This window comes from Siphateles boraxobius, unplaced genomic scaffold (genome assembly GCF_051911475.1).
Source record: "Siphateles boraxobius isolate OS27281-9 unplaced genomic scaffold, OSU_SipBor_1 20, whole genome shotgun sequence".
NCBI lineage: Eukaryota > Metazoa > Chordata > Actinopteri > Cypriniformes > Leuciscidae > Siphateles > Siphateles boraxobius.
In genome coordinates, this window is record NW_027508811.1 from 19,753,745 (window position 1) to 19,776,065 (window position 22,321).

A 22,321-nucleotide genomic window follows, 5' to 3' on the forward strand; every position below is an offset into this window, starting at 1 on the left:
GCACCTCATTCAGTGGCATCTTCTGAAGTAAACCAGATGATCATTTTCTCTATAATGATTTGTGCTGATCTAGAGCATCTTGAGCTTCAATTATGTGGCCATCTGCACAAAAAGTCACATGATCAATGTCACTAATTAACTTATTTGATTTGTGATCTAGAAATAGTGCAGGATGTAAAAAAAAAATTTATTCATGCTAGTGCCTTATAATTGTTTGTTTGTTTGTTTGACAAATTTTACAGTCTTAACACTTTCTGTTATTTTTAAGTTTAAATATATCTCTTTTTTTAACTATTTTTTTAGTGTGGTCTCTGGCCTTTGGGCTGCACTATACATACTCAATTTAAGTGTATAAATAGTCCTATACAGTGGTCCCAAAATCTCTAGACATTCTAGCCACTCTTGTATTTTATATTAAACCATTATATTATAATATAACTAATGTCACTAATCAGTTAATATCACTAATATAGCTAATATAATTTTATTGTTCCCAACTTTAAGGTGACCAGTCTGTCTCAGAGAGTGGCTGAATTGGAGGGTCTGCTGGAGAGGGGAGAGAGAGACCGGAACTCACTCAACGGCCAGCTGGAGGAAGCTTATAAGAAGCTCACCGCACAGGAAATGGACAGCAGCAAGGTACATCCCATTGTAAAAATTGACATGATTTGGTGGTGATAATGTTATTTAGGGAGTCCAAAGGCCCGGATATATTTGCGCACAGTTGAGTGTGCAAGCCTTTCAAAGTATACGCCTTTGGACATTAGCGTGGAAAGACATGTCCAGCGCATGAACACTATCTAGTTGATTTTGTTTTCAAGCACTCAATTTGCACATGCGCTGTTGAGTAATTCACCAGTTTTATTAAAGTCAGAGTGAATTAGTGTTTGCAATTTCAGTTACAAAATGTTATGCATGTTTGAGCACCAAGAACATTTTTTAGTACAGGACTTTTTGTTCTTTAGAATAAGATCAGGAATGTTCATTAAGAAAGCAAATGGTTTTAATTTTGCTTTTAGGCTCAACATTTATTTTAATGGCAAACTTTATCTTACAGGTTAATTGGTTGAGTCATCTTTGTATGGAAAATGTCTAGGCACTAGATGGCAGTAGAACTTTATTATTAGTAAAGCTAATGAAGTTGATGCAGCAAAAGCTCTAGTATACGTTTATGGAGCTGACAGAAAGATGCAGCAAACATCTCCTCAATGAATCAGTATAGAATGTGTGAATTAACTGTTTTCTCCTGAACAGCGGACAGGAGTATTGAAACTTACCTTGGATTTTGCATTAAGCCACATGTATGCTTGTCAGGTATGTGCGGAGCTGCGTTTTCTGTTGAGCCAAGCCCAGCTGAAGAAAGAGGAGGCAGAGAGAGAGGTGAGGGACATCAGCTCTAAACTGGGCCGCCAACTAGAACTGGTTGAGCAGGTAAGATAAACTTTTATCGGTCATACGGGAGAGAGTCTGCCATTTTTTTTTGACCAACAAAATGTTACTGGTACAAAATGGTATTTACTTCATATGTGCAAAAAATAAAATAAAAAAGTTTTGATGAACAGTAAGGAATTATTTTATTGCCAAAACGAATAATGGCTTGGTCTCGCTCTCTCTTCTCTCATGGGCTTCAGGAAGTACAGAAGTTGGGTGTGGAGCTGAGCGGTTACCGGCAGCGTTTGGAGGAGGCCCAGAGGGCAGAGGGCCGAGCCCGGGCGGAGGCAGCCGGCCTGGCTGAGGGGCTAAGCCGCGCCCAGCGCCAACTGCACCTCACCAGGTAACCCCCTTAATCCTATTACATGCCACAACACTGCGCCTGTCCACTGGCCCCAATGCAGTGCCAGCACACCGGCAGGAGGGCACCCGCACTTTATTAAATCGCCACTAGACTCCGGCTGCCACCGCCACAGTCCACCACGCACCAGGAGAACAGGGCCGGAGAGACGGACACATACTGTCTCTCTCCATAACATAGCTCAGTTTATTAGGGAGAGTAAAGCTAAAATCAGTTAAAACGTCTGACAGGGTTTCTCCTAAGAACTTTATTATTAATCTGACGTTATTTGTGTAGTTCAGTGTGTAGTAGTGCATATGCAGCGTCTCATACATTTATACATTTTCCACATATGTGCACATTTCACTCGTATTCGTATCCATGATAATGAGCTGGCGTTAAACATAAATGTATTTTGGTTGTTAAATTAAATTCACACCATTAAATTAAATCAAAAGCAGACCCTCTATGTGGAGCTATCACCATTTTTTTTATTTTAGCAGAAGACATTACAGCAAAGATGTTGTCTTATGAATCAACGCCACCATTTGTGTTAAATCCATGCTTTCATTTGATCATGCTTTGGACTTCTAATCTTGGATTTTATGTGCGCGTCGCAAATTTCTCCTCAAACTTTGATGAAAATCATTCCAGAGTAGGTGATAAGCCAATAAACATTGTTTTTCAGTAACATTTGTTCAACTAATCCCAGTTTATTAGAAAGCAAATAGATTATAGCTCCAGATTAAGAAGAATAGATCACATTTAACACCTCCCACCATTATTATATATGACAGAGAAGGTTTTTGACACGGAAAGACACTTACATTGCCGTTAGATGCAATTTAACAGTTTACAGTTCGTTACTAAAAATTAGAGTTACAGCCAGCAAAGCCCAAATGAACTTTCTATATCTTTAATTTGTTTTTTATTGCTATGTATATTTAGTGGCCCCAAACAGAATTTGGACACTTAAGTCACTTAAAACACACTTAAACACTTAAAATGTGTGTATGTTATTGCATGAGATCCAAAACGTGTCATCTGCAAGGAAATCTTTTTTTTCTCAGAACTAAGTTTTTAGCTTTTTTTTGCAGTTACTTTTAATCAACTATTGTCGATAAGATGATTTTAGTGGATGTATAAAGTCAGTTCCCCTCAAGTTTACACAGGTGTCCAGTCAGAGTAACTATTGTTGTAGTTAATCACATTAACTATGAACATGATCATAGTGACAAATTGACAATTACATAAGATACAAATACTTCATTTTGAACTGTGTATCGAAAGACTTCTTTTTGTGAAATGTTTTGCTTGAAAAGTGTGTTTGTGTTTCTAGATTGGCAGTTGGTTTAATATATTGTGTAATATAATGTACATTAATTTAATTTGTCACTTAAGTGTCCAAACACTTTGTGGTGTTTAATCACTTTTATATTTAGATTTTTTATTTATTTATTTTTACAGTTCATTAACTTATCAACTTCAGTTAGAGCATGACATAAATTACATTTTCAACTTGTACATTGAGCCTTTATTTGTTTTGTATTATCATACTTAATTTTCTCTCTGTTGATTGTATACTGGCATAATGTAATTGACATATGCCAGTCAAGTAGTCTCTGCCCTGTACTGTTGTCCATCCTCTAGTATTGTACTAGTGATTGTAGTGGTGCGGTCACTGTGCAGTTAGTATGTCACGCTGACCTGACAAGGGGTCTGAAGTTAACAGGTCAAAAAGGATTGAGTTTAGTTTTTACTTATTTTACAATAAGTAAAATTATGCTGAAAATAACTGTACATATAACCATGTATTTTATTCAGTGATTGGATAGTACTCCACCAACCAAAGAAATGTAACAGTCTGATATATATATATGAATCCATCCATTTCCATGTTTTTGTGAATGTGTCCTACCCCAGCTTTAAGCGTAGGTAGTGCTGAAGCCTCAGTGGGTTTGAATGGCACTGGGGTCTCCATTCCTCTTGAGGAAGTGGAGATTTTACAGCATCTGCCACAGAGCTGCACAGCTGCAGAGGAGGGACAGCATCTGTTCAGAAGGGAATTCAGTACTTAAGTATTAAGACTCGGTCATGTATTGTTTATAAATTACCATAAAGATTCATGCTGTTGCAGAAATATTAGAGAGTAATTTGAGTCATTTGTTTACATTTGGAAAAGTACCACTGTGCATGAAAACGATCCAGATGGTTTTTATGGAGTATAGATTATTTGCAACAGCGGGTCTAGATAAACTCTTGCATTTGATGTTATTACACAGCAGATGAATGTAGTCCTGCATTGTTAGTTCAGTACACCTTTTTAATTTATATTTATTGTCATGTTGACACTGCATTAGTTTAGTCTGTGACTCTGTGCTATGCAATTTTTGTGTCTTGAATCTATGAATTCATTCAGAAAACAGAAAAATGCAATTTATCCAAACAAAAACTTGAATACACCTCATCTGTGATGATGTTTTCAGTTTCTGAATTAAATTTATTTTTGATATGTTGGACATAATTTAAAAAATGTCAAGCTAAATCTGCCCTGTGGTCACAATGATCCCAAAAATCTGAAATTCTTTAGCATAATTTTGTATTAATATTTCTCAATTTTCACTAATTTAAAATGTTAATATAGTATGTTGGAGAATTGTTCTTTAAATCAGTCAAAAAAATTAAATAGACTTCCTTGGGTGTAACCAACATGTAGAAAGCCATTTGCTGTCATGTGACAAGAAATTCACAAAAAAACTTTTTGTATTTTTCTTAGTTTTTTTTTTAATAAATAATGATTGTAAACAGCTTTGGGTTTACAGTAGTACATATCAAAGCTCTATATAAATACCTCATTCATTCATTTAACACAAGTACTTGAGAAGCACTGTAAACTAGATTTTTTTTTATTATTTTATTGGCTGCAACGTGGACAGAGATGAACAGATGAGTAATAATTTGCTTGTTCATGTGATGCTTATCTAGTTATATATTTTGATTTATAAATAGAGATTTCGTTGTTTTTTGACAACTTTTTGTTGTTAAATTATTGAAGAAAATTTTGTGTGAATATATTACGGCAGATCACTTTCAAGGGGTCCAGTCCATAATTCTGTTTTTTGATCAGAGCATTAATGAAATGTAAGATTTTTCAGTGATTAAATGAGGCTGAATTAACATTAAAAAGAAAGCTTGCCCAGGATGCTGGCCTTTAAACGCTCTCTGCTTCTTCTAGATGAGACAACAAAATGGCCTGCTGAAGATCAGAGTGGTTAAGCTGCTGACAGGCCCTGCTTTTGGCAGCAGAGAGTCTTTTAGCCACTGTATGCATGGTGTGGATGTGGACTGCCGGGGCAGGTTCTTTGGGCCAGGCGTAGTGCACAGATGCAGCAGACATCTGTGCATTCTTTCTCTCTTCCTTGAGGCTAATCCCTCTTTTTCCCATCTCTCTGTTTTCTTTACTCTCTTACACCACCTTTGCATGTATATAAATGCACATGTACCGACCTGCGGGGGTCCCTGTGACTCAGCAGCCCAGGGGACGGTCATGTGGGGCCCCTGTCTGTGTCAGTTCCCCTTTGGTGGGTGCTCATACAATCAGGACCTCTGAAGCCAGACTTTGACTTTTCCCGTTCTCGTCTCACAGCTTTTATGATCACAGCTCCCATCAAAAGGATGGGCAAAGCAGTTGTCTTTTGGTTTTTTCAGTTTTTTTCTCTCGTTCTGGCCCCCAGGCCCCCCGTGCACATGCTGGGGAGGGCCGGCGGCTCCAGTATTGGATCATCAGCCAGCTGTGCGCTGGGCAGCAGAGGATCTATCATAATCCTCCCGCTCTGTTCTCTGCCTTCTGACGGCTTTGAGCCCAGGCTTTATTCGGTTTGTTTGTTTGCTTTTGTGCGCTCGTGCCTTTTTGTCATCCCTCCCCCACTCCTTCTTTCTCGTGCACCCACCCTCCCACCTCCCAACATTCGGCAGACCCCATAGGGTGTGAAAATAAAGAGAGAAAAATGTGCAACGGAATAAAAAAAAGTTTGCTTGTTTTGCCATGCCGCTTTACCAGGCGCAACAGATTTTCCCCTTTGCTTTTCTGTGTTTGCTGGAGTTCACTGTGGTTTGGAACAGGACACAGGGGCTCACTTTGTTCCAAATTCCCTCTCTTCTTCAGCAACTCAAAATTTTGCAAGCAAGCGGTGACGCTGGCAGCAGGGCTTGAAATTTTGATCCAACAAGAACCATGTTGCGGTTTGTAAAGGAGAACCTTCAGGCATAAGTATGGATCTGAAAGTAGGAAATATTCACAACTTCTCTGTCGAAAGCTTAGCAGAGAACCTGGCCCTCTGCGCACAGTAAACCCTCATACTCAAAGCTACATCCACCATATTGGCTAGTGATTGGTTAATCAGCGCTGTTGTGAGAGACAGAGAATTACGAGAAAAAAGCCTGCTAGAAGTTTTTGGGATATGAAATGATCAGCCTTGTCTCTCATTGGCTTATCTTTGTATGTGAAGTGGAATTATTTGTGCAAAAGGCTTGATGGTGCTTGATTGTCCACGTCAATAAGGCCTCATTGTGAGCTATGAGGGAATCTGGCTTATATTGACATCTGTGCTGTTGTGGAACATGTTAAACATGTTAGCACAGAGGAAGACTAAACATATCCAGACTTTTGTTTTGTTTCTTTTTACTTTTACTCATAATGTCGTAAAACAATACCTTAAAACATTAAAAACTTAAAATGTATTTATATTTAAGTAATTTTGAAAATGATTAAGATCTGTACACTCACATGTTTTGAAGATGTATGAACATTTTGAGTTTTAACTTGATGGGTACACCACATTTTTATTGAATTTAAACTTTCCTTGAAAATGTTAGAAACTTTTTTTTGAAACCACATGAAACCAACATTAATTGAGAAAAGGAGTACATTTCTAAGAATTTGGCACGTGTTGTAAACTAGATTTTTATTATTTTTTGGTTATGGACACGACAGTCTTGTATGTCATTGACCCAGAATCCTGGTTGTTGGGGTGTGTCATTGACTCGTCCTCTCACTAATTTCTTGTGCAAACTAGGCAACAAGAACCGTGAGACCAACTGCAGTGTTGGCATTAAAAAAGTTGTTCATCCCACCCCAGAATTCCATTAAACTTTGCACGCCTCTCTGCTTTCCCTCGGCCGTGTGTGAGCGCGTGGAGGATGACAATCCCCTGAAAGGTGGAGAATCGGAAAATGAATAAAAGAGGGAGCAGATGCAGCCCCATGCCAGAGGGAGGCTGCCGCGGTGAGCAAAGTCTGCCATGCCACCAAACTGCTGCAAACCAAGTCGGCGGGAAGCGCATGTACCATCCGACAGCAAATAAAAGAGCGTAGCCCGCCGCCCCTTGTCAGAAGTAGTAGCGAACGAAATGGGGGCCGCCGCCAGCCAAGAGAAGCCGTGTTAGCGCTTTGGGGTGAGTGCGGGCACGGGCACTGGCAGGTAGCGGGGCGGTGTGCACGGTGCTGGGCGGCAGCCATCTTGTTGGGGGAGCAGATGGCGATGGGGCATGGAGGGGAGGGGCTGCTTAGCAGAACTAATCAGACAGTAACGGATGGGGCAGCTGGGACCGCTGCCGGCCATGCGGGAGAGTGCCGGCGAGCCGCCCAGTGAGTGTCATGATGTTGACAGTGGTGTGCCCGTTGGCCTGGGATGAGACCTTGCCACGTCTTCACGCCTTGCCGGCAGGGCTGCTGGCCTCCGACTCCTCCTCCACTTCACACGGCAGAGGGCAAGAAGAGGGCTTTTGTCTTTTGTTATTCTCAGCATCTTAGAGACGACATTGCAGTGTTAGACTTAGTTAACTTGGGTCACGCGGTATAGCCATGTAGCATGCTTCATTGGTTCAGAAGTTGGTCCGTCAGATATCAAGTGATACTTTTAAGTGCACGTTTATGATTGAAATTTGGCTCTATTGTATGTTTGTCTCATACTTAAAACCTCATCTTCTTTGGAATTGGAAAACAAAATTACTTATCCATTTTCTTCCACATTAATTTAACATATTTTAAGAACAAATTAATTAATCTAAGCAAAGAATGCAAAAAAAAGTGCTTCACGGGGTGTGAATTCCTTATCTTGGTGCTCTTTGGATGTAAGTGATGGTTCAGCTCAAAAAATAAAGATATTCCAAGGCACTCGAATAATGTTGAAAAAGTTAAAATAATTTTTTTTAAAACTTTTTCAACATTATTCGAGTGCCTTGGAATATCTTTATTTTTTGAGCTAATTAATCTCAGTGAAAATCATCATAATTTATTGCACAAAGTTAAAAATGAAGATTCACTCTAGAATAGAGGAATAAAGTACTACAGAAATTGTTATTGAAGAGCATGTAGAATATGGATACCAAACTCAGTGAGTTTGTGTCATATTTGCATCGATCAGCAATGATTTCTCCCCTCCCCTTCTTCTTGTCCATGCATTATGTTTCTCCACTGGCCTATAAGACCAGATGCAATGCCAGAGGCTATGCCCCTCAACCAAGCAAGTCCTCAACTCATTGCCAGCAGTTTGCTCCATTATTTAACAGTGTAACCAAGTTCAAGGCAATTACATATGTGTCATTTATTTACAGGCCCCTAAGAGGACAATGTAGTGTACACAAGAGAACACACACTGTCGTTTTGAATACTGCAGCTATAGCTAGTAGTGTTTGCCAACAGAATGCATATGTTTGAAACATTGTGCAATTTGCACAGAGGGGAAAATCTGTTCAAACATGGGACAGACTTTCCATTAAAAGATGAGCATTGACAGTTACAATGACTGTGATTTGTAAAGTATTTGTAAGTTGCTAAATTAAAGAATTCTTCATAATTAGTAAAAATGTTCCACTGAATATTTTTAAGCAGCTATGGCACGTCACTACTTCTGTTACTGTTATCTTGGTGTGTGCTATTTGCAGTGATGAAAAATCAATGTGGTTCCAAAATTTAATGATCAATTATCATTACAATAGTAATACCCAATATAGCATAATTTATGATAACATATGCATTAATTTCTTATAAAAATGTTGACCTTAAGATATTTTCAGTTGTAACAATCCACAAAATTAATTTGTAATTTGTCCCTCTAGTTACATTTCATGGCTTGAGGACATTTTTGAAAATATGAAAATGAATTGTGTGTTGTGAATGGCTCTATATTTCAATTAAACCTTTCAAAAGTACTGGATCAGAAAGAGTTAAGAAATTAATATTATTATTCAGCAGGATGCATGGACCAAACGTGATGATAAAGACATTTTATAATGTTACAAAAGATTTCTATTTCAAATATGTTTGTTTTTTTACTTTCTATGTATCAGAGAATCCTGAGAAAAATGTATCACAGTTTTCCTCAAAATATAAAGCAGCACAACTTTTTTCAACATTAATAATAATAATATACATTCAAATCAGTAATATTAAATTGCAATATTTCACAATATTAATGTTTTTACTGTATGTTTGATCAAATAAATGCAGCTGTAGTGAACATAATAGACCCAAACTTTTGAATGGTAGTGTATTTGATACATTCTTCATCTTATCCTTCTGTGAAAAATCATAATTTGCAAATCAAACTATTTGTCAGAGCAAGTTATAGTCAGAAAGTTTCAGCCCTTAATTATTACTATAAGAAATTATTTCATTGTAAATGTTCAACTTGAAACTCCCAGTCCTACTAAAACTATATGTCCGTGTGTCTTGAGAGTTTCTCCAGTGCCGTGGCCCAGCTCTGTGTCATGATGGTACAGGACAGAATGTTGCCAGTCCCCAGGCAAAGTGGGAGCAAATCTGTCGGGTGCAACTGTTCTCACTTGGGCCAACTCTGCCCAGAGAAAGTGCCCTACTTACTGTTTCTGGAAGCTGGGTTGTTCTCCTTCTTTTCAAAGTCTCCATGACACTTTTTTTTTGTTACCACAAGTGCAATTTCAATAATAGACTTCCATCTATTATTATTCCAATACCCTCCATATTCGCAGTAGCTGGGGCAAGAGTGCTGATTTTTGATTAATGGTTCCACGTGTTTCTAGTGTGCTTAGCTCCTTGGCTTTCTTCTCACTTTTGGAGGAGGTTTAATCGTCTTTCCTCTGTTTACCCACAATGCATAATTGTTTGTGTAGTCCATTTGTACGGTCCAAATTCAATTTCAGTAAATTTATGTTAACATGCTTAAAGATACTGTGTAAAGGCACAAATCATAACGGCTTTCTCTCTCCCCATCTACTCTCCAGATGGCATAAGGAGTCCATCACAAAGGGGTCATCATCTCACAAAAACATGCCATGAAACAGGAGTGAAAGTGATGGGCACAACCCTAAGACCCGACAGCCCAACACCCTGTTGGGTTAAAAGCGCTGTTTGTTATGCTTTTTGCCGGCCATGCGCTTTTTGTGGGTGCGTTGGGCTTTTGGAGAGCGTGTTTGGTGTGTGATGGAGGGATGATGAAGGCAGCATGATTTAGTTGGGCCTCCTGTGAGGTGACACGGGTGGGGGGTCTGGCACAAGCCCCTCCAGGTCAGCCCGAGCTGTGGAAATGCGTCACTCGCTCAGAGTGCGAGCCTCAACAGCACTGTCACAGGCTGTTTCACCCAGGGATAGCGCTCTGTCTTGTTCTCTTCCTCCTTCTCATCTTTATGCTTTATTTTCTGTCCAGTTTATGTATTTTGTCCCAGAATGCACATCACAGAACCCTCTTAAATATTTTTAAACTAATGTTTGGTTCATACTAGGATCGTTTAAAGGGATATTTCCCTCATAATTAAAACTTTTTTCATCATTCCTATCAAAGTCATCAATATTATTGTTCATTATTATCAAAGTCATAAAATCTTTCTTGACAGATTTGGTCACCATTCACTTTTATGGAGATTCTGCTAAACTTTTCCTTTTGAGTTACAAATGAGAAAGAGTGATATGAGAAAAACAGATATGTTTGGAATTACATGAGGGTAAGTATATGATGAGGATCATTCATTTTTAATTTTTAGTTAAACTATCCTTTTAAGCAAAGATGTTTTTGTTTAAGCTATTAATTTTTTTTTATATATTCCTGTGGAAATTTAAATCTTGTTCAGTATCATAAACACACATCTAAAATCTCATTTCTTGACCTACTCTGAAAACATGGATATTTATTCAGCATATGTAAACACATCTCAGCTTTCTCTGTGTGCATTTTCAAATCACAACAGATTCTCTACAGATACATAAGAAAAAAATGATTATTGTGATTAGTTGGTTTGTTGATAGGGGTGTCTTATAGAAAGGGAGGGGGTTGTTTGTAAATTGGTGGCGTCTGCAATTCGTTTTGCCTCTGACCTTGAGGGGGTTTTGCGCTTCTTGAAGAAGAAAGCAGAAGCTGGCGGTAAACAAAGTTCACTTCTGACAGATGGATTGAATGACAGAGAGGTTGCGAGTGCCAGAATAGCCCTGGCATCCGAGGAAATGTTCAATGCGGTCCAACAGGAGAGGAGGTGTGAACAGGTGCGGGGCTGCTGAAGGAAAGGGGACCAGATGGAGGGAGCCAGAGCCAGTTTAGTTAAAGGAAAAAGGGTGGGAGGGAGCAGCGAGGGGGAGGGGGGGGATAAATGAAGGGTGGGGGGGGTCGATACGGTGCGAGCGATGGAGAGGCTGACGTGCACGCTAATAGAAGCGGTTTGGATGTCGTGTAAATATAGAGTGTGCAAGTACCACAGACGAGACACGGGCGGCTCAGGTTGGGCCGTTTCATTCGCTCCTGGAGGGATGGGGGCGAGCGTGTCAATGGGAGACAGGAAATAGGAGTGCGATTGACACTGAACGAATGCAGCTGAATAAATGCTATAAAACATCTGAGTGTGTTTGTGAGTGTGAACATGTTGCAATACTTCCTGTATTAGCCTGTTTGCCAAGTTTTCTTCAATATATTAATATAAAAATATTTCTATACTTTTTTGCATACATTTTTGAACATAATTTCATATCCTTTTAAATTGAATTGTACTCTTTCTACAGCCTCTTAGAGCTGAGTGTCATCTTGAGGACTGTCTAACTGTAATCATAAAACCGTGATGAATGTTAAAATGTCAGATTAGCGCCTTCTGTCCATTTCCGTTCTTACCCCGCAGTGCAACCTGTACTTTTTTTAACTTTTGAAAGTTTTCCTCTCACATATATTAACATACAAACGGTGGCAAGTGTCCTTGTGTACTGTTGAGTGCTCATGAAGCCAAACGGCTGACTCCAATTTGCGCACATTTTAGGAACGGTAGCATTTGGTCATTTTTGGCGTGGGATCACGGAGCACCACAGGGTGCTGCAAACTCTGCGCTCGAGCGGTCTGTGGTAGTCCAAATCAAATGGGCAACAGCTTGAATAGTACCCACTTAGGCAGACCTCGGCCCTCGCGCTCCACCAGCACCCAGCTACGGAAACTACTTTCCGTGGCTCGACGCTGCTCCCTACCAGGCAGACCGACCAACCCGGCTATGGCTCCTAACCGGAGGACATTAGGCCTTGCTCACATCATTACCAGCAGTGAGCAAACACTCACTGACCTGCCATTGAAGGGTGGCTGGAGTGGGTGTGAGGTGAGTCAGAGCTGTCTGACCTGGCTTCCAAATTGTTCATACCCGTGCAAACACATTTGAGACGGATGACATTTCAGATTTTAATTGGCACAAATGAAACAATCAAGGTATTCTTTCAAAATGCACCCAGAAGCGTACATCTTATTTAAACAATACTTTTTTGGAGGCCTATATTTTGATGATGATAAAACTGAACTGTGATGATAATAATAAGATATTTTACTTGAGTGCCAAATCAGCATATTAAAAATGACCCCCCCCCCCCCAAATAAATGCAGCAATGGTTTCACAAACCCTTTAAATGATAATTCATTCAAAAATGAAAATTCTGTCAATGAAAATTATTTTATCATTTATTCACCCTCATGTTGTTCCAAACCTATATGACTTTCTTTCTTCGGTGGAATCATTGAAGGAGTCAGCTAAAAATAGTAATTTGTTCCTGAATCAAAATACACTACTCGCATGTATTTTGATTCATATATGTTTATTATTTTGTGGTATATAGTATTTTTTTATCTCATCACATTCAGTTCAGTCAGCGAACACAGTTCTGGAAATACAATTTCATTGGCGCCGCTAAAACAAGGCTCAGGCAACACTGGATCCTGGAATATTTAATAAGATTAATACATTTAGCAATGTTTGATAATTTTTCTTATTAAATTTCTTATTAAATCTACATGTTACATGTTTTTTTATATTTTAAATTACGCATTTACTATAGTACATATAAATCAGTCTATGAAAATGTCAAATTATATTATTTGTGTATTTAGCAATCAATGCATGATAACTGCTCTGTAACTCTACTAGCCACATGCTACTTTAAATATTCTTTGCCTTTAGATACATAAAGTTTCGAACTCGTTGGTGTCCACAGTATCTCGCTCGAAGGCCTCTCGCTTAGCCAACTTTTTCCCTAAAGTGCTCACGGTAACTTTCTGGCGGTCTCTCTCATGCTAATTGGTCGACAAACACCCGACCCCCCCACTCCATCCACACCCCCGCACCCCAGTGAGTGGCTGGGCCCCCTGGAAAGCCACAGTAACAAATGGCTGGCTGTGAGGCCTTTGTGAGCCCCTGCTGAGCGCTGGTGTGGATGGTGTTTTAGGCCGCTGTTCAAGCACAGCGGGGGCCGAGCGCTCTCCCCCTGCTCGCTCTCTCTCACACAGCTCTCGCAGGCGGAGCGCCTTCACACTCCAGACGACAGCAGGCCTGCAGAGACGGTCACTTCTCCAGCTACATTCCAAACCCAGTGTGCGAGAAAAGTTTTCAGGCTTCACTGTTAATTAACACACTTTGACTTGAGTTTTGTGGGTGGTTTTTTCTTCTTCTCGTCTTACTTTCTTTGGCCTGCGTTATGCTCTTTTTTAGTGTAGAATATTTATTTTATTCATGCTGATCACTAACGTGATGCCCTTTAACCTGGCAGTTGAGTAAAGAACGTGTGTTTTTGTTTTCACCTTAGAGTTGCTTTAACATAAATCTGTTGATCAATGTTATATCTAATCTCAGATATCATTGTGTAGTATGTTGCACGTTTCTCTCACTTTTGTCTTTCTGTCTGAGAGTCAGAGTCAACAAAGCTCTATTTGCATATCTGTAGGAAGGATTATTGTCTGAGTGTTTCAGTATCTGTGTAACACAGGTGAATGAAATCAACAGTGCAATAAATGAAGTGATAGTGCACGTTGGGTGTGAGTAGGGTAAAGTGACAAGATGTAGTGTGACAAGGGAGATGTGTTGATGTATAATGTATTGTCTATACATTAGATTCAAAATAAACCTGTTCCCACACCTGCCAATACCGGGTGAATTGAGTAAATGGATCAGCCTTAAATGTTTCTTACCGACCGTGCTTTATTTTGATTTTAAAAATAATTTTACACTTAAAAAATTCTATTTTTTGCCACTAGGACAATAGAAATCGCTTATTTTTCCTTGCATATTTGTGGCAAAATACCATCATGTCAATCACAGCGTCATATATTCCCCAGTATATACTGTATGTGAAATGCTGCTACTTATAAAAACATTAATGTACACATTTTGGTGACTTAATACGAGGAATATTCCTCAAATGTTTAGGCAAATTAAGCTCCTGAGAACAAAAAAGGGGTCATCTACAGTAATTACGAAGAGACAGAAGCACCATGTTTCGAAAGATCAGAGAAGAGGGATTGTACACTCTGTGTGTATATTAACACTTACATCATTATTAGACAGATAAAGTACCAGTGATGCTCAGATTATCTTTCCATGCATTTTGTTGTCATTCCTAATACTGGCCAACTTTTTTTTTTAAGCCAACTTATACTCTCATTTTGAGTGTTTGAGTGGACCCCAGTATGATAGTTCTGGTCCAGTATTTTGATTTGTCAGAGTAGTATCAGCCTCGACACAAAAGACATAGTTAAAAGGATAAAGTTTAATATATAATATTTAAATTCTGCCAAATATTTAAATTCTGTAATCGTTTACTCATGTCGTTCCAAACCTGCATGACTTTCATTAACCAAACAGTTTTAGTGACCACTGACTTCCATTGTATGGACAAAAAAAGACATTTCTTAAAAAAAAAAAATGTTCTACAGAAGAACAGGTTTGAAGAAGTCATACAGGTTTGGAATGACATGAAGGTGAGTAAATGATGACAGAATTTGAAATTTTGTGTCCTAAATATTTTAATTGTGTTGTAAGATTTTTATTGTGCTGTTATGTTTTTGCACATTGTTCCATACAGCACATTTTTTAATCTTATTGCGTAAATGTGCTTTGTTACAATACTCCTGTCACAGTAAGTGTGCAGAAACAACTATCAGTAATTTGAAAGTTGATTTTCCCGAAAAACTATTAACTGTGACTCTTTCAAAACAACGTTCTGTTTATATGAGAATTCCTATCCAGCTCGGCACAGCAGTATTAGTTCAACCAGTATTGTGAATTTTGCGCGGGACTGTCTGATTGTCTGACCAATGACAGAGGGGAGTGATCAGGAAACCTGTTTGAAAACATGCATTTCCGTTTGGTGACACCTAGTGCCTTTCTTCATGTGTATCACTGATCTAAATGTGTATCTCTCTCTCTCTCTCTCTCTCTCTCTCTCTCTCTCTCTCTCTCTCTCTCTCTCTCTCTCTCTCTCTCTCTCTCTCTCTCTCTCTGCAGGCAGGAGAAGGAGGCGGTAGAGCGCTGCTGTGGTGAGGACATGGCCGCTCTGACCTTCCAGGCACAGCGGCGCGAACGTGAGCTGACACAGACGCTCCAGCAAATGGAAGCGCAGCACGAGAGGAGTGGTGGGTGTTCACCGGTGCACTGCCCCTTGCCAGAACAACGGCCTCACCCGCTCTTCCGCCTGCCTCACTCCCGCACGCTCCGGGCATGAGCCACACTGTGCGGGACGGCATCAGGAACACCTGTAACCTTTGGCTGGCCGAAGGGAGCAGATGCTCGGCGCTCCAGAGCTTCAGCGCTACGTATTAGTTAGCGTTTAAAAATGGGGGGCGGGCAGCGCTGCCCACTGTCTGCTGATTTCAGAGTGCTGCTCTCACATCTGTTGCACCATCTGGATGGGCGAGTTTAGTTTATTTACCTGTTTCCAGAAACTTGAGGCATGCTGATTGCCAGAACAAAGCGCAGAGAAAACAAAGGGCTTCTTTTTGGCGCGGCTGCACGGCACACATGTTGTCTAAAGAGAAATGGCATCAGAGGCTCAGCAGGAAGCTCTTTGGGCTTATGGAATTAGTCCTTTAATACCACAGACCACTTCCCCCTCTAAGCATATAATGGCCACTCTCGATAGCTAATTATTTTTGTCCTGCTTCCCCCCGTCCCTGTCTCTCTATCTCTAAATGGATTGATTTTAGTAGTTAAGACAGAATCGCCTCTAGATGATACCAAATTTTTTTTAAACACTGCCCTGTTTGTTTAGAGTCCAGTTTGTTTCTTTTATCCTTCTTTGTGTGTGGTGTCTCTGTGGCCTGCACATGCCCAACTAGTTTCAAAGCACAGAAACGCAGTAGGATACTTTTGGTGTACTTTCAACAGCTTCTGAACTTTTTGAACTTGATGAAAACTAAATTTAATGAACACAACAATCCACGTTGTAACTACTTTCCTGCTTTCTGTGTAGCTCTTTGTGTAGCTTAGATATAAATGCAGAATATAGGCTACAGTGGGGTCCATGACCAAATCTGAGACCACAATGAAAATGTAGTATTTTGCTCAATTTCTTGGTCATTATTCAAATAAGTACATATGTGACATTAATCATGTGACTAAACAGTCGGTCAGGTGCTCTTCCATTGAAGCAGAAGATATTTCTTTGGATAATATAAAATCATGTTAGAGAAAATGACCATATTAAATCTATTAAAATGCATTTCAGTAACCACTTTCAAACCACTTTCTGATTTTGACACATGACCCTGGTCTCAATATATATATATATTTTTTTTACTTTTAGACCCAGGAAGAACATTCATTATGTAGTTTTGTGTTGCTCTTCCTGTGTTATATATCCATCTAAGTGTTTGCTGTGTTAATAAGTCAATACTTTATCTGTTCACAGTCAGAGAAACGGATGCTCTGCTCAGTGCTCAGAACAGCCTGATTGGGAAACTGAAGGAGGAATGTCAGACACTTGGGGCAAAGCTGGAGGAACTGGCCCAGAACAGCAGGCACGTAGCACTTCAGTCCTTTAAGATAGTGTATACCATATTCATTTTTTCATTTATTACAGATTCAAACCCAATGTAAAACTCAACAAAATATTGAACCCAGTCAAGTTCAGGGCAGGTACCAGACCTACATTTGTGTCCAGGGTTCCTATGGTCATAGAAGGCCTGGAAATGGCAGGTTGTTGAGTTTTAAAATGGTTAGTCTTACATTTTATTCTACATATTTTATTGATTATAAATTGCTAGTTCATTAATGACTAAAGCAATCATCAAAATTTGGTAAATAAGTGGAAATTCACTGGTTTAAAGAAGCGTGAACTCTGGCTGTCTTCAGGGCTTCGTTGTTCATGACTCTCACGTCTAGAGCTCAACTAAACATAGTGTTCACTGTAACTGTGCTATTCCTTGCAGTGAAATCAGTGAATATCAGTTTCCATGTTTAAAATGCAGATTGCCTGACATCGTCTTCTCAACTGTTTGATCTTGTTGACGCTTTGTGAATTGTGTATCTTCGCGGAGTCCGACTTTCAGCGCAGAGCCACTCGCGGTGTGTTATCCAGAGCGTGGCATCCTTTCTGTGCCATACTGCTCTAGTCTGTGCCCCAGTAAGGGAGCTGTCACTGTACCCTGGCACACGCCAGCCTGTCCTCCGCACAGGCTTTGCTCTCTGCCCATCACATGTGCCTCTCACCTCAGGCCTCTGGGGTAGTCAGCTGTTAAAACAGTGTAAAGCGCATTACTCACATCGCAGCTTGCAATCTGCCATGGTCAGTCAGCCCAGCTTGGGAAGGTACAGGCCACTGCTGCTCGCCCTCCCCCTTCCGCCCGCACGCTGAACTCAAGAAGACCTCTAAAGAAGATGAATGCGGCGAATCATCTCTGCGTATTTGTGATCGCACTATAGTTTTACAGTTGCTGTTGACTGATAAAAACACTCACATGGGTAGTTGACAAATGTCAGGCAGTGTTCTACTTTACTTTTCTACTTATAACATTTTTGTCATTCTTTTATAATTATTATAAATGCAGTTTTTATGAACTCATATTGTGACCTTATTATATTTTTATGACCTGATGGAATATCTTCTATACTAAAAATTAAAGTCACACTAAGGGACTATTTAAGTGAACCATAAAGAAGCACTAAAAGTGAAGAAAAGCTGTATTTGCATAACTTCTGCAAACAAGGTGAATTAAATGAATTTAAAAGGTTAAAATAAACAATAATGGGCTGTTGACATACAGTAAATTACACAAGGGATATTCACCTTGCCTCAGGGTTTTGATAATTCTGTCAGGGATTATTTTGCGATAACATCTTGCAACTATACATTATCTCATTTATTACAAGTAAATGATAACAATCAATAGATTACCATTAAATATAGATTTGAGTTACAATTATTTTATTATTTAAGTAGAAGTGAGATTTTTAAATGTAGAAAAATAAATAGTGACTGGTCTCTTTAATTTGGTCACTAAAAGTTAACATGAACAAACGATTAAAAATAAATGCAGCATTTATTAATATTAGTTAACATTAGTTTTAACATTTACTAATAAATTATTCAAATCAAATGTTGTGTCTGTTACTATTATTTAATGGACCTGAGCTAATATGAAGTAACAATAGAGAGTCGAGTTTTATTAAAGGTGCTCTAAGCGATGTTACGCATTTTTAAGGCCAAAACATTTTTTGTCACATACAGCAAACATCTCCTCACTATCCGCTAGCTGCCTGTCCCCTGAACACACTGTAAAAAAATGCGGTCTCTGCAGACACCCCAGGCTCCACAAATGGCAACAAAAACAAACTGGGCTTACCCGCACCACAGAACATAACAAACTGTTCCAGCCAATAACCGACAAGAAGGATTTGGGGTTGGGGTTTGGGGGGTTAGTGGATGAGGAGGAGGGAGGGTCTAGCTAGCCTCCGTTTTGTTTGACAATACTTTAAACGTCAACAAGAAATGACGTCACCCAACATCGCTTAGAGCACCTTTAAATAACGTTAACAAAGATTAAGAAATGCTGTAACAAATGCATTGCTCATTGTTAGTTAATGTTAGTTGATGCATTAAATAATGTTAACTAATGGAACAATATTGTAAAGTGTTACTAATTTAACCTAAAAGTTAAATCGAAAATCGAAAGTTTATGTACGTTAATCATCAACTGCCGACATACAGAATCTCACAAAGGTCTAGTGTTAATGCAATCTGGTACCATATATATATATATATATATATATATATATATATTTATGTAGTGAGACAGTTTTGTAAGTGTTTCATTGATTTTTAATGTAATTTAAAAAAACTAAAACAAATAATATGTTATATAATAAGAGCAGTGTATTGACTATATGTATATACACTCACACACTTGATTCATTTCCCTCTACTGATCTCCCTGTCCTGTTGTTTTATATCCGGTGACAGTGTGGCCTTCTGTTCAGTGTTGTGTTTTAAACCTATAGGCAGATGAGCACGCAGCACGCTGGCGACAAGGTTCATTCTGCATAAGACTCAGATGAAGGTTGCTCTCTTGTCTATAATGCAGCACATCTAAGCGAGTTGTGGTGGTGGATTTAATTACTTGTATCTTTAACAGTTTTATCAAACACAACCCATTTAGGATGTCTTCCGTTTGTCTTAATAAACAAGTTTACACATTAAATCAAAGATCTGTTTTGGGGAGCTGATGTCCTCCTTGTAGACACTTTAACTTTTGGAAAGCAGGGTGTTTACAGTGCTAATGGAGTTGACTTGGCAGGGCTATACCTGATGGCAGAGTGCTTAGGTGTTTCTGGTGCAATGAGAGTGTGGTCTTGTTAAGAAAAAAAGCCTAAGTAATTGTCATTGGAGCCATGGCAAAGTGATTGGTGCAAGTTCAAATATGGCTGTGACCCATTCAGTGATCCCAACTCTGTTTCCTCTTTTTGCTCTGCTATTTCTCTTTTTGTTTGTACTGATTTTCTTCTTCTTCCTTATTTTTCTGGCCTAAAACTGTATGGGTGTCAAAGACCATAACCAGAGACCCCAAACTCAGCAGTATGGTCCCAATCGTGCACCGCTACTCAGGCACACAGACACACACCCGTCTGACACTAGGTGGCGCTATAAAGAGGCACTTTGGAACCCTGAGGGTTTCAAACAAAAAAGTGTCTTCAGAATCCTTGAGTCAAGCCCCTCAACATATACATTTTTTCACCATTTTGGCTTTTCTTAAAAACATACTTTTTTTAAACTTCTCCTAGACTGTTGGTCCGATCTTCACCAAAATTGGCAGACAGCAGCTAGGGACAGTGCTAGCAGAAAGTTACTAAAAGCAAAGATATAATTTAACTAATTAGTCAGGCAATGCCCATTTTTATGAGTTGACTTACTTGACACAGGACATTCTGAGAAGGCACACCAAGTTTCGTATAATTCTGCCAATGGAGGCGCTAAAACTAAAAACAATTTTAACTTTGCAACAGTACAATTCATTAAGTTGAAAATTGGTATTCATCTTCTTTGGTGGACTTCCTAACATATCCTCTTATATGAATCAGACATTTAAAAAAAAAAAACATGGCCGCTAGCAGCCAATAAAATTTCAGTGGCTAATAACATCAAATATGAATGGCCAACCATTAAAAAATGTATATGTGTACCAAATTATTTGAAATATGGGCTTCAAGGTGGCTCTATAACAAGCAACTTTAAGTTTTAGCTAATAACTCTGCAACCGTGTGCGACAGAATCAAAATTCTTGTTTCCTCTGAATCCTTGTTTTAAAGCTACAATATGTGTACAGTGGGTCAATTTTTTTAAATTGAATCTGAAAACTGAATAAATAAGCTTTCCATTGATGTATGGTTTGTTAGGATATGACTATATGTGTCCGAGATACAACTGTTTAAAAAACTGGAATCTGAGGGTGCAAAAAAAATCTAAACATTGAGAAAATAGCGTCCATTTATGTTCGCGATTGTGCTGCATTCACTCACAAAAGGAAATTGTTTTATTTATTTACGGTAGGAAATATACAAAATATCTACATGGAACATGATCTTTACTTAATAACCGAATGATTTTTATCATAAAAGAAAAATCGATAATTTTGACCCATACAATGTACAGGTGAAATTCGAAAAATTAGAATATCTTGCAAAAGTTCATTTATTTCAGTAATTCAATTTCAAAGGTGAAACTAATATATTATATAGACTCATTACATGCAAAGTGAGATATTTCAAGCCTTTATTTGTTATAATTTTGATGATTATGGCTTACAGCTTATGAAAATCTCAGAAAATTTGAATATTGTGAAAAGGTTCAGTATTGTAGGCTCAAAGTGTCACATTCTAATCATCTAATTAATCCAAAACACCTGCAAAGGGTTCCCGAGCCTTTAAATGGTCTCTCAGTCTGGTTCAGTGGAATTCACAATCATGGGGAAGACTGCTGACCTGACAGTTGTGCAGAAAACCATCAGCTGTATCAAAGCACATTAATGGAAAGTTAAGTGTAAGGGAAAAGTGTGGAAGGAAAAGGTGCACAAGCAGCAGGGATGACCGCAGCCCGGAGAGGATTGTCAGGAAAAGGCCATTCAAATGTGTGTGGGAGCTTCACAAGGACTGGACTGAGGCTGGAGTTACTGCATCAAGAGCCACCACACACAGACGGATCCTGGACATGGGCTTCAAATGTCGTATTCCTCTTGTCAAGCCGCTCCTGAACAACAAACAACGTCAGAAGCGTCTTACCTGGGCTAAAGAAAAAAAGAACTGGTCTGTTGCTCAGTGGTCCAAAGTCCTCTTTTTTGATGAGAGCAAATTTTGCATCTCATTTGGAAATCAAGGTCCCAGAGTCTGGAGGAAGAATGGAATGGCACACAATCCAAGATGCTTCAAGTCCAGTGTGAAGTTTCCACAGTCTGTGTTTGTTTGGGGAGTCATGTCATCGGCTGGTGTTGGTCCACTGTGCTTTATTAAGTCCAGAGTCAACGCAGCCGTCTACCAGGACATTTTAGAGCACTTCATGCTTCCTTAAGCAGACGTGCTTTATGGAGATGCTGACTTCATTTTCCAGCAGGATTTGGCACCTGCGCACACTGCCAAAAGCACCAAAACCTGGTTCAATGACCATGGGATTACTGGGCTTTATTGGCCAGCAAACCTTCCTGACCTGAACCCTATAGAGAATCTATGGGGCATGGCCAAGAGAGAGATGAGAGACATGATATCGAACAATGCAGAAGAGCTGAAGGCCGCTATTGAAGCATCC

At 39.2% G+C, this 22,321-nt stretch overlaps 1 protein-coding gene across 1 annotated transcript in view; it reads left to right on the forward strand.

The window, feature by feature from the left end:
- Window positions 1–22,321, forward strand: part of sdccag8 (SHH signaling and ciliogenesis regulator sdccag8) — a 41,494-nt gene that overhangs the window by 5,023 nt on the left and 14,150 nt on the right. The window contains exons 11-15 of the mRNA XM_077237304.1: window positions 505–639; window positions 1,315–1,431; window positions 1,632–1,774; window positions 15,538–15,665; window positions 16,940–17,048. Of these exons, the coding sequence (XP_077093419.1) occupies window positions 505–639; window positions 1,315–1,431; window positions 1,632–1,774; window positions 15,538–15,665; window positions 16,940–17,048 (632 nt within the window). The remainder of the gene's footprint in view (window positions 1–504; window positions 640–1,314; window positions 1,432–1,631; window positions 1,775–15,537; window positions 15,666–16,939; window positions 17,049–22,321) is intronic.